Raw genomic sequence first — 14364 nt, 5'->3', positions numbered from 1 at the left:
CGAAGGTCTTCACTCTCCACTGCTCAAAAATTGCTGGAAGCCTCTACTGCACTCTTACTAGTGATTTACAGGGATGAGATAACATATAAGGGTCAGATTTACCACCATTGACTGTTAAAGAAAACGCACGGCAGCCACCCCAGGCACCTACTTTGTAGAAAAGCATAGAGGGTAGCACTGCCAAAATTTTTTCAGGCACCTAATTTCTACATCTGTAGCGTTTGCTCGCCTGTAGCACCATATGACCCCTATGATACTTGTGACATTTTCATTTATTGTGACTATCATGCAGGATTTTCCAGCTGCAGTGGCACCATGAATTAAAAACAGAACTGCCAGAGGCATATTTAAATTGTCAACTGTTTAACTGTTAATACTGTTTAATTATAAAGATTCACAAAACATTCACCCGTTAACTTTCCTAGGGAAGAATGGAGAGTACCTTTCCTAATAGTTCTTTCCATTCCACCCCAATTGGTTTGCTCAGTTTAATTATTCATTCTAATTTTCAAGTTAGTGAAGAGTTTTGCTTAAGGAATGACAGCAGAGATAACCTTTGTGCACAAAGGTGTTTTAAGTGATATGAGCAGACAGGCCATGCTCTAGAAATAGATACATCCAGCCAATCTTTTTTTTTTTTTTTTTTTAAACTTCCTGTGCTGTAAAATTTCACTGAAGTCTTAGCACACACACAATGGGTGCTATGCACAAAAAGACTCAAGTATTTTCAAAGCAGGGGTGCAGAAGCTACATGAAGGGAGTCATCTCATTTACAAACACGCTCCCACAGACCCGCAATTAAAATGGGATTCTCGGTGGAGCTCATGTTCCACTGAGGCATCAGGAAGCAGCCAAATCTTTCAAAGCTCAGCTCTCACGATTTAGCAGCCATTACTGAGAACAGGAGCTCCTGAACCCTTCTGCAATTCAGAAATCTAGCAATTTACTTCTTGAAGTCTTATCCCTAAGAATTAAATGTGTCAGGTTTCAATTTTCATGGCTAATAAAAGGACCAAATTTTTCCACTTAAGAAAACATAATGGACACTGTGGGCAATAGGATGCTGGGCACAGACTCTGGAGCTGAAGCTAACACATCCCCACAGCACAGCAGTGATGTCTGAAGATATTAGCTCAGCTCTCACATACTGCCTACTTGCATCAGCATGGTGCTACAGCTGATGACCTCATGTTGCCAGGTAGGTTACACAGCGTGCCAAGATAAAGACAAATATACTGGTTTCAGTTCTTGTAGACTCAGGGTCACATAGGGTATAGGAGAGCATGGAAACACGCACTGCGGTGCTTGAAATCATAGTATATCATGACAGTGAGTAAGATCTATGGGGCTATGGCTGAAGGGGGACACACACACTTCTACTGAACAGCATTCACAAAAGGAGAAGTCATTTTCACATAGAGGCCAGGAAAGACAATTCTAGTGACATACAGCTAACAGAGCAGACTTGGGCATTAGGATGCAAGACTACCTTAACATGGTAGCTAAACTTTATAACAAAAATATTTATGTGACCGAAGTTCTTTATTTCAAGACTTAGTCATGCTCTAGCTCAAGAATTCAAAGACCTGGGTGGGAAGTGAGGAGAGAAATCAAGATCCTGGGAAAAAAAAAAAAAAAACATTAGGAAGAAGAGGAGGCAAAGTCTTGGCTCTTTTCCATTCTCCTTCCCTTCCCACAGTAACATTCCCCCATCCCTCACTCACCATGGGCTAACGGTGTTAAGAGCATTGTGAAGAACAGCAGCTGTGATGACCACATGACTGTGAAGGAGGGCTTGAAAGTATCCCAGCAAACAAGGGTTCAAACAAAACAAGGTGAGTGTCCTTCTGCACTGGTTTTCAACACTTCAGCTGTTGGCTTCCAACTCACATCCAAGAAGGGAGAAAAAGCCAATCAAAACCAATAAAAATAATAATAAAAAAATCCCACAGCCAGTATCCAGAATCTGCGACCTAGAAACAAGAAAGGAAAAAAAAATGCAGTTAGTAAAATACTAAGATAGGTGTTTTCAATCAAGTCTTGCTGCATGTCTCTGCTGCCAACAGCTGCAAAGGCAAACATATCTACCCCCCGGCCCTTCAGATGTTTTTTATGTACAACAGGAATTAAAACTTGTCTCCATGCAGAGTCAGTTTGTGCATCACTAATGCTCCACTTCCTCTCTCAAAACAGGGATTAAGATAGAAGTCTTGAACACAATGCCCATGGGCCCAGGGAGTCCACAGGCTTGAAAGGTGACTGGAAAAAGCAAGTCCATATGCACTGCACTAAAATCTACATACATAAGAGTTCTAAAACAGCCTGTAACTCCCTTGGAAACATTTGGGTATTTATACATGAGAAGATGATAGACATTCCACTGCTGAAATGGGTTTAACTACTGCTCTGCACTGATCTCTTGCACAGAAATAAACTCCCATTCCAGGCTCCTTCTTTCCACCCCAAACCCTCAGGTACAGGACCTAACAGTAAAAGCTAGTTCCTGAAAGATCATATTTGCCAGTGTGATGACAAATCAACAAAAAGCAGTTTTGAACGCAAGTTCACCATTTGGTCTAGCCCATTACCTCCAAGAACGTGTGGAAAGCGCAGTGTTTCCAATTATAGAATCACGTAGGTTGAAAAAGACCGTCAAGGTCATCAATTCCAACCATCAAGCTGACCTACCAAGTCCTATCACTAAAACCATACCCCCAGATGTCACGCCCACGCTTATCTTAAATACCTCCAGGGATAGGGAATCTACCATAGCCCCGGGCAGCACGTTTCAGGGCTTGATGATGCTCTTAGCATCAAATCTGGACTAGGCTTTGAACCCAGGCAGAGACTGAAGTCCCCCTTACCACGTAGCTCCCACCTGTGGTGACTGCCAGGGACTCAGTCACTTATGTCTGCACGAGCTTCACAGCTTTTCAATGTGGGATTAAAAATAATGGTCTATCCATCCCACACTCTTTCAGGGAAGCATGGGGAAATTGGAATCCATGCTTGAATAGAAACATTCACTCATGAAATTGCAGAAATGATTCCAGCTTCCCATCATTTTAATCTCTCATGAAGGGGCTAGGTGGCCACAGTGACTCAAGCTTGGCAGGAATAAAACAACAACTATACAGAGTTAAGCCATGGCATCAGTTTGAGACTTAGCTCCCTGCTGACTTTGAAATGATGATAAAGTATGAGGAACTGTAAAGTACTTTGCATATCTGTTTTGAACTCCCTTGACTCTGCAGCCTTCACAGCACTGGTCTAATTAAAAATCTCTCTAAAAAAATCTCTGATCAACAGAAGTTATTCTTCTCTGAGCAAAGAAGCTGTTTTTGCCAACTTTTGTTCCTACCCAAAAGCCAGTTTGAGCCAAAAAACTGTATGAAAAACTGTGCTGCATGCCATTGTGATGTGGATATATTTCTGAAATTCAGGCATGACAAAGTGGCCTTTGTTTGGCCTCCTCTCTTTGCTGATCAGCTAAATCAAACCTCACATTGTTCAGAACCGAAGTCTATAAGGAAGCTGCATTTTTCTCTGATAAGTATATCTGCTTTCTCTGCCAAGATTTTGTTCTCTCACTTTTCTCCCCTCACCAGTCTATCCCTGCAATTTGTTCACTCAAATATAGCATTTGGGGTCTGAAGCTTTTTCTCGGCTATAACTGTGGTGATTAAAAAGCCTAAGGGCAAGAGGAAGGCAAATGGCTACTTTACAAACAAGCAAGAAATTAAATCGTGGCTCAAGCTAGGATGCTAGCCACTAATAACATCTAAAGCCTGCTTTCCAAAAGGCTCACCAATATTTTAAATTATATTTTTGAAATAGTGATCAAGTTTTCCATCTGAATTTTAAAAAGCTACCAGTATACATCAAACCACCCTACTGGCCTTTAGGCATGCCTTTTCTACAGCATCATCATTATAAAGAGTTTTTAAAAGGGAGAAACTTTTTATGCAACAAAATTTGAAAAGGAATACACAAAAACAGAAGTGGTCAGGTAGACTGCTCAGGAAAAAGCTCAGCTGGGGAGTGAAGGAGTGGGTTTTGTTTTCTAACTTTTATTTGTTTAAGCTGATTCGACCTCTGAACAATCTAAACCTGCTAGAAGGAGATAACATTATGGTGCAGTAAAAACTTTTTGGGTATAAACTCAAGAAGTCGCAAATGATTTATGACACCTATCTCAGAGAAAGGATAATTGTCAATAAATATTTACACAGTAGCCTTTCATGCAGTTTTTATCTGTCTGCCTGAATTCTCCTACATGATAGGATTAAAATTTTTTTCTGCGGTCTCACGGGCTGGGACTTAAGAAGCAAAATGATTCACACATCAGTGGTGGGTACAGTCTTGCCCTTAAGTCTGCTCCTGCAGAGACTTCTTCAAACCCTTCAGATTTTTGCATGATGTGAAGCCTAATGAACCCACAACACGCATGGAGAACTGCTGAAGTTGTTTAGCAACATGGGATACTGCTACACAAACCAAACACATAGTGCTACACAGCTCTGCCTGGTTTCATACTTTGTATGATCAAATAATCATACTGTGTTTGTGAGCTGGATGCCTGCAGAACAGCGAGATAAGAAATGAGTGGAGCAATCCTCTTCTTAACGGTCACACAACCCTCTCCAGCAGTGTATATGAGATGCAGGAAGAGGCCAGCACAACAAAATTCACTTCATCTTTGGACTAGCTCCAGGTAAAGTACAGCCAAAGAGAGAAACTAGAGTGCACGCAGCTGTGAACTTTTGAGTGCTGTTACATTTATTGATGCAAAAAGGGGATATACTATCACAGTGAGAAAGTTAAGGGTTACACTTGGCCTAAGGGGTTTGGATTTGAATGATGAAGATGACATGGCATGCATTAATTTACAAGGAAGTTCCTCTGCTCAGTGACCTTTCTGCCCATAGGGCTGCCCGTGATAGCCTCACGGCCTGGTCTGCTGCCAAGCATCACCCAAACCTGATCTGCATGCTGGCAGTTCTTAAAATCTAACTCAAAGCAGTACTGACAAGATAGAAGAGAGCCAAAGGAAACTGCAGCCTTGTGGTGTAGATGTGTAACGAGGTATTTGTGAAGGCATGCCTTCCTAAAAGGGTATTATGTATACACTAAAAACATCTACTCAAAAGTCTCTGCTTCAACAGCTGATGTGAAGCAGCACAGGGAGCATTTTCCGAGCCCATCTCCTGACAGTGTACAGGCAGGATGAAAAAGATAAGGAAACCAGTTCATCTCAAGTGAACAGTCTGAAGTTGAAGGGGCACAAGCCAAACCTGTCACAAGTCCACCTTGAAGGTGGGCTTCAACCAAATGTGATCATTTGTGCCTGCACCAAGCTGGATGCTCCCCTTCTCACCAGGCAAAGTCTGCCTGCCCTCCTCTGACATCTGGCATTTTCTCAACCACCATGGTGTGAACACTGGACAGGCACAAGTGTTTTCAGTGACATTCAGTAGCAAAAGCCAGACAGAAACATCCTGCTTTTCTTATGCAGTTACGCTTCTCAACAATTTTCTGCTCTCCCCTGAAAATGTGTATAGTAAAACCAACTTAAAATTACAGCTCAGCAATACAAGGATTGCTTTATATTCCTTAATAGAGAAGATTCCTACACTTATCTCCTTCTTTAGCATAAGTTGCTTACTATGCAAAAAATAAGCATGATGTTTCAAACAAATATTGATTAAAACCACAAGAACAAAAGCTTGGAAGTAATAAACTCTTCAAAGCCAATGGGCCAAATTGGAACCAAAGATGAAATTCTCCCATTTCAGCATCTACTACTTGCACAGCAATTTGTATGAGAAATCATTTTCAGAATGAAAATATGCCATCTCTTCCGAAGTGAGTACATTAAATGGAGTTTAAGGGAAAAAAAAAAAAAAAAACATCAAGAGAAAGAATGTCCTGCATTGCTGCTCCCATTATGAATGACTGAAGAAATGCCACAACACATTTAGCCATGAGTTGTCTGAAAAACACCTCTTTTAATTTAATCATTTTTTTGTATCACTACAAAAAATAAAAGTTTTGCCCTGCCCATCCCTTCCCACCTTCATCTCATTTTCAACCCTTCCCTCACTCAGGACATGGCTCTATGGTCACTTCGCAGTGGCAGCGACACAGCCTGTGAGGTAATGGTCACACATGCACCAGTGACAGTACAAAGCCTTGGAAGCAGGGCAGCAGAAGGTTGCACTCACGGCATTTCAATGGAACCACGTGCACTTGCACTCCTAGCCACTCTGAACTGTCTGTAAACCTCTCTGTGTCTGTATTTAGCCCAGGAGAAAAAATAAAACCAAACAGGAGAAAGAAAACCTAAAGGCATTCTTGCCCTTTACTCCTTTACTGAAGTAACGAGAATTTACTTTAAAAACCCTAAAAGCAACAATAGCAACAACATCTACTAAGTTCCCACTCCTAGATTCTCAAATATCATTGCAGCACTGCTTACACTCCCCAGGAAGAACTTCCCCCAGCTCATACCCAGCCTCACGGGCCACCTGTGGAGGCTGCAATTCAAAGGGACAAAGAACTCTTCAGAAGTACTATGGGATTCACTACAAAATAACTCAACAGTTAAGTGACTTAACAAATTTCAGATTAATCCAGCCTTTGGTAAAAGCACACCCAAATACAGACCAGATGAACCTAGCAGTGGTGTGTTGTTTTTTCCCCCCTCACGGATGGGTGAAATGGAGGCTTTTGTCCTCTTCCAAATGTCAAAGGGGGGTTATCAGCTATCAGATGCTTGTTAATTTTCCCATTCAATCCAGCACCAAAGTAGTTTCAGAAGAAAATGGTAACCAAACTAAAAGTGAAGCTTCTCATCTGCCCTGTGACTGTACACTGGAAGACACAGGGGAAGGAAAAGAGAGAAAAATAAGCATCTTGGAAACACAAAGCTTATAAAAATTGTACTAAATTGTACGTCCAAATTGCACAACTGCTGAGTGCTTTCCTTAAGTGCCCGCTGGTTACTCTCTGCAACATTCTTCATTACAGATTCAGGAGAGGAAGGTACAATATTCGCAGCATCCCCTCATGTTTGCAAATACACAATATCACTTGCAAAATTTTAGAAGGTGTAGTGCATCATTTGAGCAGGTGGTAAAACATACAAATACTTGTACTGCTTTACTGCCACTAGACCAGCAGGTATTCCAAAAACTGATGAGAAAAAGCTTTGTAACTCTCCCTGGTTAAGCACTGCCTGCAACAGCAGCTCACGGCTCACAAGAAGCATGTCAGCCCATCCGCAACTCCATCATCAAGGAAAAGAAACCTATGAGCTTGGGGAACAACTATGCAGTTTTTCGCACAGACTGTCCAGCATCAGCAGCTTACGACCACCTGAAACAACTCCAAATTACAAACAAATTACATTACCATATCCAGCTGTTATTACCAGAATGATCAAAAAAAAAAATTCCCCCCTCCCCCTCCAAAGAAAGGAGAAGGAATTAAGATCTTTCTCAAAAATGTATCACACCTACATAATTTGCCATCTTAAATCTACAAGGTTGCAGTACATCTCCTTTTGAGAGGGGAAATAATGAACAGCCAAGCACTCCTTACAGAGTGCCAAAAGTTATGGTTTCGCTGCATGACTGTCACTAGGTGAAAACTCCTTGGAACAATCAAAGTTTCAGCTCTTTTCAAGTAAGTTTTTCCTTACAGAGAAAAGCTGAAAAAGAGGACTCAAATGCAGCCGAGAGGCTCCGTGAACCAGTTGTAAAGGAACATAGCTCAACATTTTTGTCTGACTTAAAATTCATACAACTTTTAATCAAATCTCATAATTTTTTTTCTGTGAATGATTCATAACATCAAAAGCTCTGATTAAACAATACTCTCAATGCTTATTTGCATGTCACAGGACTTTGGCAATTCTTCTTTGACAAAAAAAAAAAAAAAAACATACGTTGGACATGCATTGCAAGTAGAGAGAAGCTTGCCTCCTGGGTCAGCATGACTTTATCTTCCCTTTGCTACCATCATCAGAGCTCTTTTCTTGAGGCAACACCTCTCCCATACATACTAACCCCCTTTATTCAAGAATCTTATCAACACTAGAATTGTGATGGCACGGATCCTGCGTAAAGTCTTGCTTTAAGCTGAGAAAGTGATAGTCTCCGAGGAACAAATAAAACAAAAGATTAGAGAAGATGGCACGAGAGTTTAAATAATACATCTTTAAGCAAAGTGCAATACTGGGGCCAGAGAAAGTATACACCCCAATGCCCGTGAATGTAACCTTTCAAGTAATTTTCAATACCCTTTTCTCCATTCTCTCTCACATACCCCTTCTCTATCTCCTTCATCTTACCTCTTTCTCTTGTCCTCTTACTGAGGACAAGGGATCTTCCTAACTTGCATTGACCAAAACCACCCAGCAGTTGCAACTGTAAAGAAGAAGAAAAGTGTTCAGAGCCACTCACCACCACAGCTTTGGAACTCCAGTAAGACAGGGATTTTTCTGTGGGTCTTCACCTTGTGAGAAGGAGGATGGACAGGTGGAGGTCATTTTACATTTGCCTGAGCTCGTTAGGAGCCAACACAAAGGCTGGGGGAGTGGGTGGGGTACCTACATCAGCCAGGACCCACGGGATAGTGCACACATTTTCAGAGCTGTTTGGTCCAAAAAAGTGGCCAATGCTAAAGTTGTCTTCTTACTTGAAGCGATAGTGGCAGAACTTTTTTGTGAGACATGCAGTCTGGAAAAGGGGGAAAGAGACAGCCTTGTGTACCTCTTGGTGGCCTCCTTCACAGCACAGCTGGCCCCCTAGCTCTTTGCTGGGGTACGAAAGTTAAATAGCGAAGTAAAGGTACTAGCAACTATAGAGAACTGAGAGAGGCACAGCTGGAACAGGCAGCCTGGCCCCTGCAATGGTTTGTTACGTAGGGTCCACAGCAGCAAGGGCCAGCCAGCCAGCAGCACATGAACCAAAATGTCAGGGTCAAAACTGCATTTGTCACAGGAAGTAGAGCTTTTGGCACCGCTGCCCAGCTCCGGTCACTACTTGAATTGTACAACTCCGTGCAGTAACAAAATGGGAAGAGTAGCACTTGCCTGAGCAAATGCTCTGAAAACAGCACCAAAGCTGTGATCTATCTCCCGCGTGTAACGCGCGTCTATGGTGCCTTCCTATCCTGCTCTCGCTTACAATTCCTTTCTCAAATGGATGGCAACAGATATTATTTGTTTTGCACAAAGCAAATGTAATTTTCTTCACTTTTGTGCTGATTGGGAAATTAACAGGTGGTATAACCAAGGTTAATTGCTTTTCCCATTTAAAATGTACTGCTGTTGAAAGAATCAGAGCAACAACAAGATCACCTAAACACGTGCACACAATTGTGTGCATGTGCACCCTATCAAATTTAAAAAAAATCACTGACGAATTAATGGCAAAAGCCAGATGAATAACACATTTTTTAGGAGAAAGTTATCTAGGAAAAAGTTAAGTTTAATTGTCTTTCAGATCTGTTATGATGTAATAAATGTCTATTAATGTTTAGCAGCAAATTGGGTTTTAATGATCATTGCTATTTTTGGCTGGTGGGTGACACGTAGTTTAAATATAAAACAGATTTATGCTTTACACCGGGATGACTTTCTCGGACGACTCTCCTTGACTTAACCTCTTCACACGCCACAAGACATTTAATATAATTTTATTTCTAATAGACTGTAAGCCAATAGGATCATATTTGCTACTACTGATGTTTTCAATGAGAAATAAAATCAATGAGGTTTATGCTGAAGGTAAGTGATTACTTAAGTGTAAGTGGCTTGGAAAATATTAGGAGGGTTGTATTATTCAAGCAAATGATGCAAATTAAGGAACGGCCTGGACAGAAGTAAAATCTACAAAATCTCCTGACCTTACCACGTAGAAGAAGCCTCAGTTAGATTTTACTTTTTTGGTTTTGGGGGGCACACATTTTTCAGAATAGGTGGCCAGCCTTAATCATTCGTACCTCGTGGTGGAGAAAAGAATAAAATAAAACTCTCTTCTTAGACCCCAAGACAATAGAGCAGCCTGGTTGCTAGGAGAAAAACAAACAGCACTCGCTGCAGTAGAGAAGGACACACACATGAGGCAAAGGCAGCCCGCAGACCAACGGGGAGCAAGGCGGTAACGCAGAAGTGCTCTGTGTCAGAAATAGTAAGGGAAAGAGATGTGTGCAGCAGAATAAATGCCGCATCTAAATTTCTAGATGTGGTATTTTCAGTGAGCTACCTACACAGGAATAATAGAAGGACAAATAGACCAAATATCAGGACTAAAGGCACCTACGGCTCCCTGCAGCAAAAGTCTGCATAGTAATAACAAAGACATTTTACCACGTTAATGACTTCTGTTACACATTAATCAACAGTCCAGCCCCTTTGATTTTTGAAACAAAAAAAGAAAAGAAAAAGGTTCAATCATTGTACTCATTTGCTGTGCAGACGCTTTTTAATTATTATTTGTATTTTGCTAACAGAGGTCACCATCTTTCCCAAAGCCTAGTTTTGAAAGGTCCTGGGCATTCTCACAGCAAAACACAGCTTTCGTCTCCCTTCCCCTTTCCTCCCTCAGATTATCCAGTCCACAAAGGATGGGAGAAAAAGACTACACCACCAATTATGCAGAAAACAGAGGCATAGAGGTAAAGGCTGTGATTGCCACATGTGCCATTCCGTAACTCTGAAGCCAAGCTAAGGAGAATATTTCAAGCAGACCTGGATAACGAGTGGTAAATATTTAGCACTTCTTTAGTTCCCAAAGAAATAGTTCTTCCCAATGACAGCAACCAAACCCAAACATATCTCTGATCCAAATATTTATTGCCAACATTGTATCAAATCCTGCTAATGTCACCTGATGAAATAACAAGGACTCCGCTGTGCATGAAAGTCCTCCAATGACACCCCAAGCCAGTGGTCCAGTCCCCCCCAGCTCCCAGACTGCACCTTCTTTGGCCCCTTTGTAACAGGGAGCATCACCTATCTTCCTATACATGACAGTGATTTACAGTCACAAGGGGCCACTGTGCTACAGCCGAAAGCCAAAGTTTCTCTTGGTACAACAAAGGGAACATTTTATACCGGGAACTCTCAATGGATGAAATATTTATATAATATGGATCACATACACTTCTCTTTCCCCTTTTGAAGTAAAACAAAGGCCAGATATTTCCAGCTGAAATTACAAGAGGGATCTTAACTAAACAGAACTTTTAAACACGGTTGGAATTCCACCAGAAACTTCCAGTTGAAGTCTCGACTCCTGCATCGTGCCTTGCAGTTACGAGGAAGCATGTGGTGGCCAGTCGTCCTGCTGAAGGGGTGGCCCTCCCATTCCTGCAAAAGCTATTTTTAGAGGCAACACGGTTTCTTTGCCTTTGCAAGAAAGTAACTCCAGTATGCAGGCATCCTTTTTAAAGGCTACTATAAAGTGTCTAAACAATAAAACGTTTGGGTGGGTGAAAGGCTAAAATTAATTAATTCCTTGAGTGCTTTCTTGTAGAAATTAACTGCGAGGACAATCAGGACGAACGTGCTTTTTCAGAGGAGAACTGTCCTGGGCAGCAGCCTAAGGAATGTGAGACATTTGCCCTCTTTTCATGCCTCATAGCTGAGGATCGGTGGCAACTGACTAAAAAGAGAAAATACACCTGTTGGGAAACTGGTCAATCTGAAAATCTGCCTGCCTCAAATGAAAACATATTTCTTAATGGCCTATTACAGAGTATAATTCTCTAGAAGATTCAAGGGAGAAATGTAGGTTGTTCTGACCACGGAAGGTTGGGTTCTGGTCTCACCTTTTGTTGTTGTTTCTGCTTTGTGGTTTTGTTGTTGTTTGGTTTGTTGTTTTTTTTTTTTTTTGGTTTTTTTTTTGTGGCTTTTTAAAATTGATTTTAGTTTTTCAGAAAATGATGCAATAAGGTAAAAAAAAAAAAAAGAAAGAACCTTGCTAGCATAGTTTTGCTCTACAATGCTTATATTTACAGCACTATGTATATGAGCAGAGCTGTAAAACGTAACATGTGATCCACAAAGTATGTTCCCTTAATCTTTAATCTTTGGTGATCTTAGTTTTTAGAGGAAGATTTGTAACCGCAACTCTCTCTGTGCCTTTTTCCCCAGCTAACTCCAACTTGACTGCACCTGAAATCCAGGTACTAAAATTAATCTTTTAGATACATTATTGCAGAACTGGAGCAATTATATTCAACAACATTGGCCTCATTTTCAGGTTGCCAAACTGAAGCAATGAACTTCTACACCACTCTTCGTGTTTAAATACACATTAAACTTAAAATAATCAAGAAAATGTAAATGGGTAACTCAGAGGCATTTAGCAAAATCAAACACCATCAGCCACAATCAGACTGAAATGAAATGGCAGGACCACTGGGACTCTGCAATGAAGTTAATTACTCAGTTTCTATTATTTCCAAGAAAACAGTAAACAGTAACATTTCCATACACTCTAAATATAATAGTTGTACAATTTCCACTAATGCCTTTATTTATTGAATAGGAGCTAGGAAAGTCCAATTCTGATTTACTCTTAATGCAGTGCTTCTACCCAGAAAAAAGTAAGATGTCCCAGTAGTCTGGGAGAAGCATTTAACTGTAGATATCACATTAGATTCCAAAGAGGAAATTAAGTACCTATGGCAACTATAAGGGAAGATAATTTATCTCATGTATGGGTCTGTCTCTTGTGATATTTTGTAAGGGACTGTATAAAGAACAAAACGTAGCTATATTTGATATGCAAGATGGGTTGGTGGCTGGGGACTCCCTGGAATGCTCCCTATGGAAAGAAGCCCACATTTCTGATCCCTTGCAGGAGATGGTTTCAAAAGCACTGCTCTGATGCTAGATCATCTGGGGTCACCAGGAAAATCACACCGATTTCTGCAGGAAGCAGCACAACCAAGAGAGGGCCTTTGAAAATGACACCCTAAGCAGAGCAAGCAGCAAGTAAAATCTTTGTTATTTAAGGTCATGGCTGGAAGTGAACGGCAATGAAGTATTTCATTCAATTATCCAAAAAGCCATTCACAATAAACAACAAACAATGACTTTTTACTACGCCTTTACTTTGACTTATTTTACTGTAAGAGGAGTAAGTACTCTGGTTTATAAAAACAAAGGGAAAACTGACAAAAAGATAATAAAATCAGCTCTAAACATTTTGCTAAAGCAATCACTCCTTTGTTCATTTTATTCTCCCTATAAGGGAGATTCACAAGGGCAAAGCAGGAACACCAGGCTTCAAAAGTAACCAAAATTGGCAAATTGTGCAGAAAGATATATAGTGTCATTGTTTAGCACTTGGCACCAGCCCCGATTTGAGCAAGCAAGAACACAGATCGCCTGTGATGAGAAATCTATCAGATGTAACAGAGCCAACTGATGGCTACAAATCTAACATTAAGATCCTTTCATCCATTGCTTACCTTATATTTACATAAGCTTAACTTCCAAAGCAAAAAGACCCCGAAGAGGCAATGTCTAAACTGAAAGAAAATATCTTCTGTGATCCTAACTGACCATCAATTAAAAAAAAAAAAAAAAAAACACAACACCTGAAAGAAAACAAGAAGAAAACAAGGCCTGACAAAGAGAACTCCACTGAAATCACAGGTTGAATCTTCATCCATGAGAAGCCATGCTGAGGTGCCAGTCACACATCAGCTGCAGGCAAAAAATTGCCTTTTACAGCAATCATGTTGGGAAATCTCTAAGAATTTCTTTCCCTGTTACAACTGCTGATTGTTACGACATGCAGGCTCTTGTTCATTGCTGGCAAAAATGCATAGCTAATAGTCAACACAATCATGCATTGTAAAAGAGTGTTTTGTAGCTGTTGTAGTTTCCATGGAAATAATTAGGAGGCATTACTTCTGGAGCAACCTTTGTAGATGCAGCCCGAGGCAATTCCTCTTCACTCAATGCAACCCAGGCAAGCCAAAAGGTTGGACATCCATACACAAATCTTAGCTTTCAAAGAAGCACAGTGTGAAACTCAGGTTTTCTTACACTGATCTTTCTCTGATCTAATCCAGTTCTGGCTATTCTCATCTACAAATGACTGGTACTGGAGGGAGGAAGTGTTAGACTATTCCTCCATCATGCACTGCAGCACTGCCCAAGTGAACAATAATGTCTACAAAGTGTACGTCAGGAATAATTGAAATTAAAGCTTGTATCTCAGGGTTGTTTGTCAGGAAAAAAGAAAGAGAGGAAGAGAGAGAGGAAGAGAGAGAGGAAGAGAGAGAGGAAGAGAGAGAGGAAGAGAGAGAGGAAGAGAGAGAGGAAGAGAGAGAGGAAGA

At 40.9% G+C, this 14364-nt stretch overlaps 1 protein-coding gene across 17 annotated transcripts in view; it reads right to left on the bottom strand.

Annotated features, from left to right (window-relative positions):
- Window positions 1-14364, bottom strand: part of ADGRL3 (adhesion G protein-coupled receptor L3) — a 490362-nt gene that overhangs the window by 310566 nt on the left and 165432 nt on the right. For 15 of the 17 annotated variants that reach the window (XM_021393480.1, XM_021393481.1, XM_021393496.1 and 12 more), the window contains one exon: window positions 1725-1973. In XM_021393480.1, coding sequence (XP_021249155.1) covers window positions 1725-1779 — 55 coding nt within the window. In that variant the 5' untranslated portion in view covers window positions 1780-1973. The other 2 variants (XM_021393488.1, XM_021393486.1) reach the window with 2 other exon arrangements.

This window comes from Numida meleagris, chromosome 4 (assembly GCF_002078875.1).
Source record: "Numida meleagris isolate 19003 breed g44 Domestic line chromosome 4, NumMel1.0, whole genome shotgun sequence".
NCBI classification, from domain to species: domain Eukaryota; kingdom Metazoa; phylum Chordata; class Aves; order Galliformes; family Numididae; genus Numida; species Numida meleagris.
Note: the sequence above shows the minus strand (reverse complement) of the source record. Positions and strands in the feature narration are given on the sequence as shown.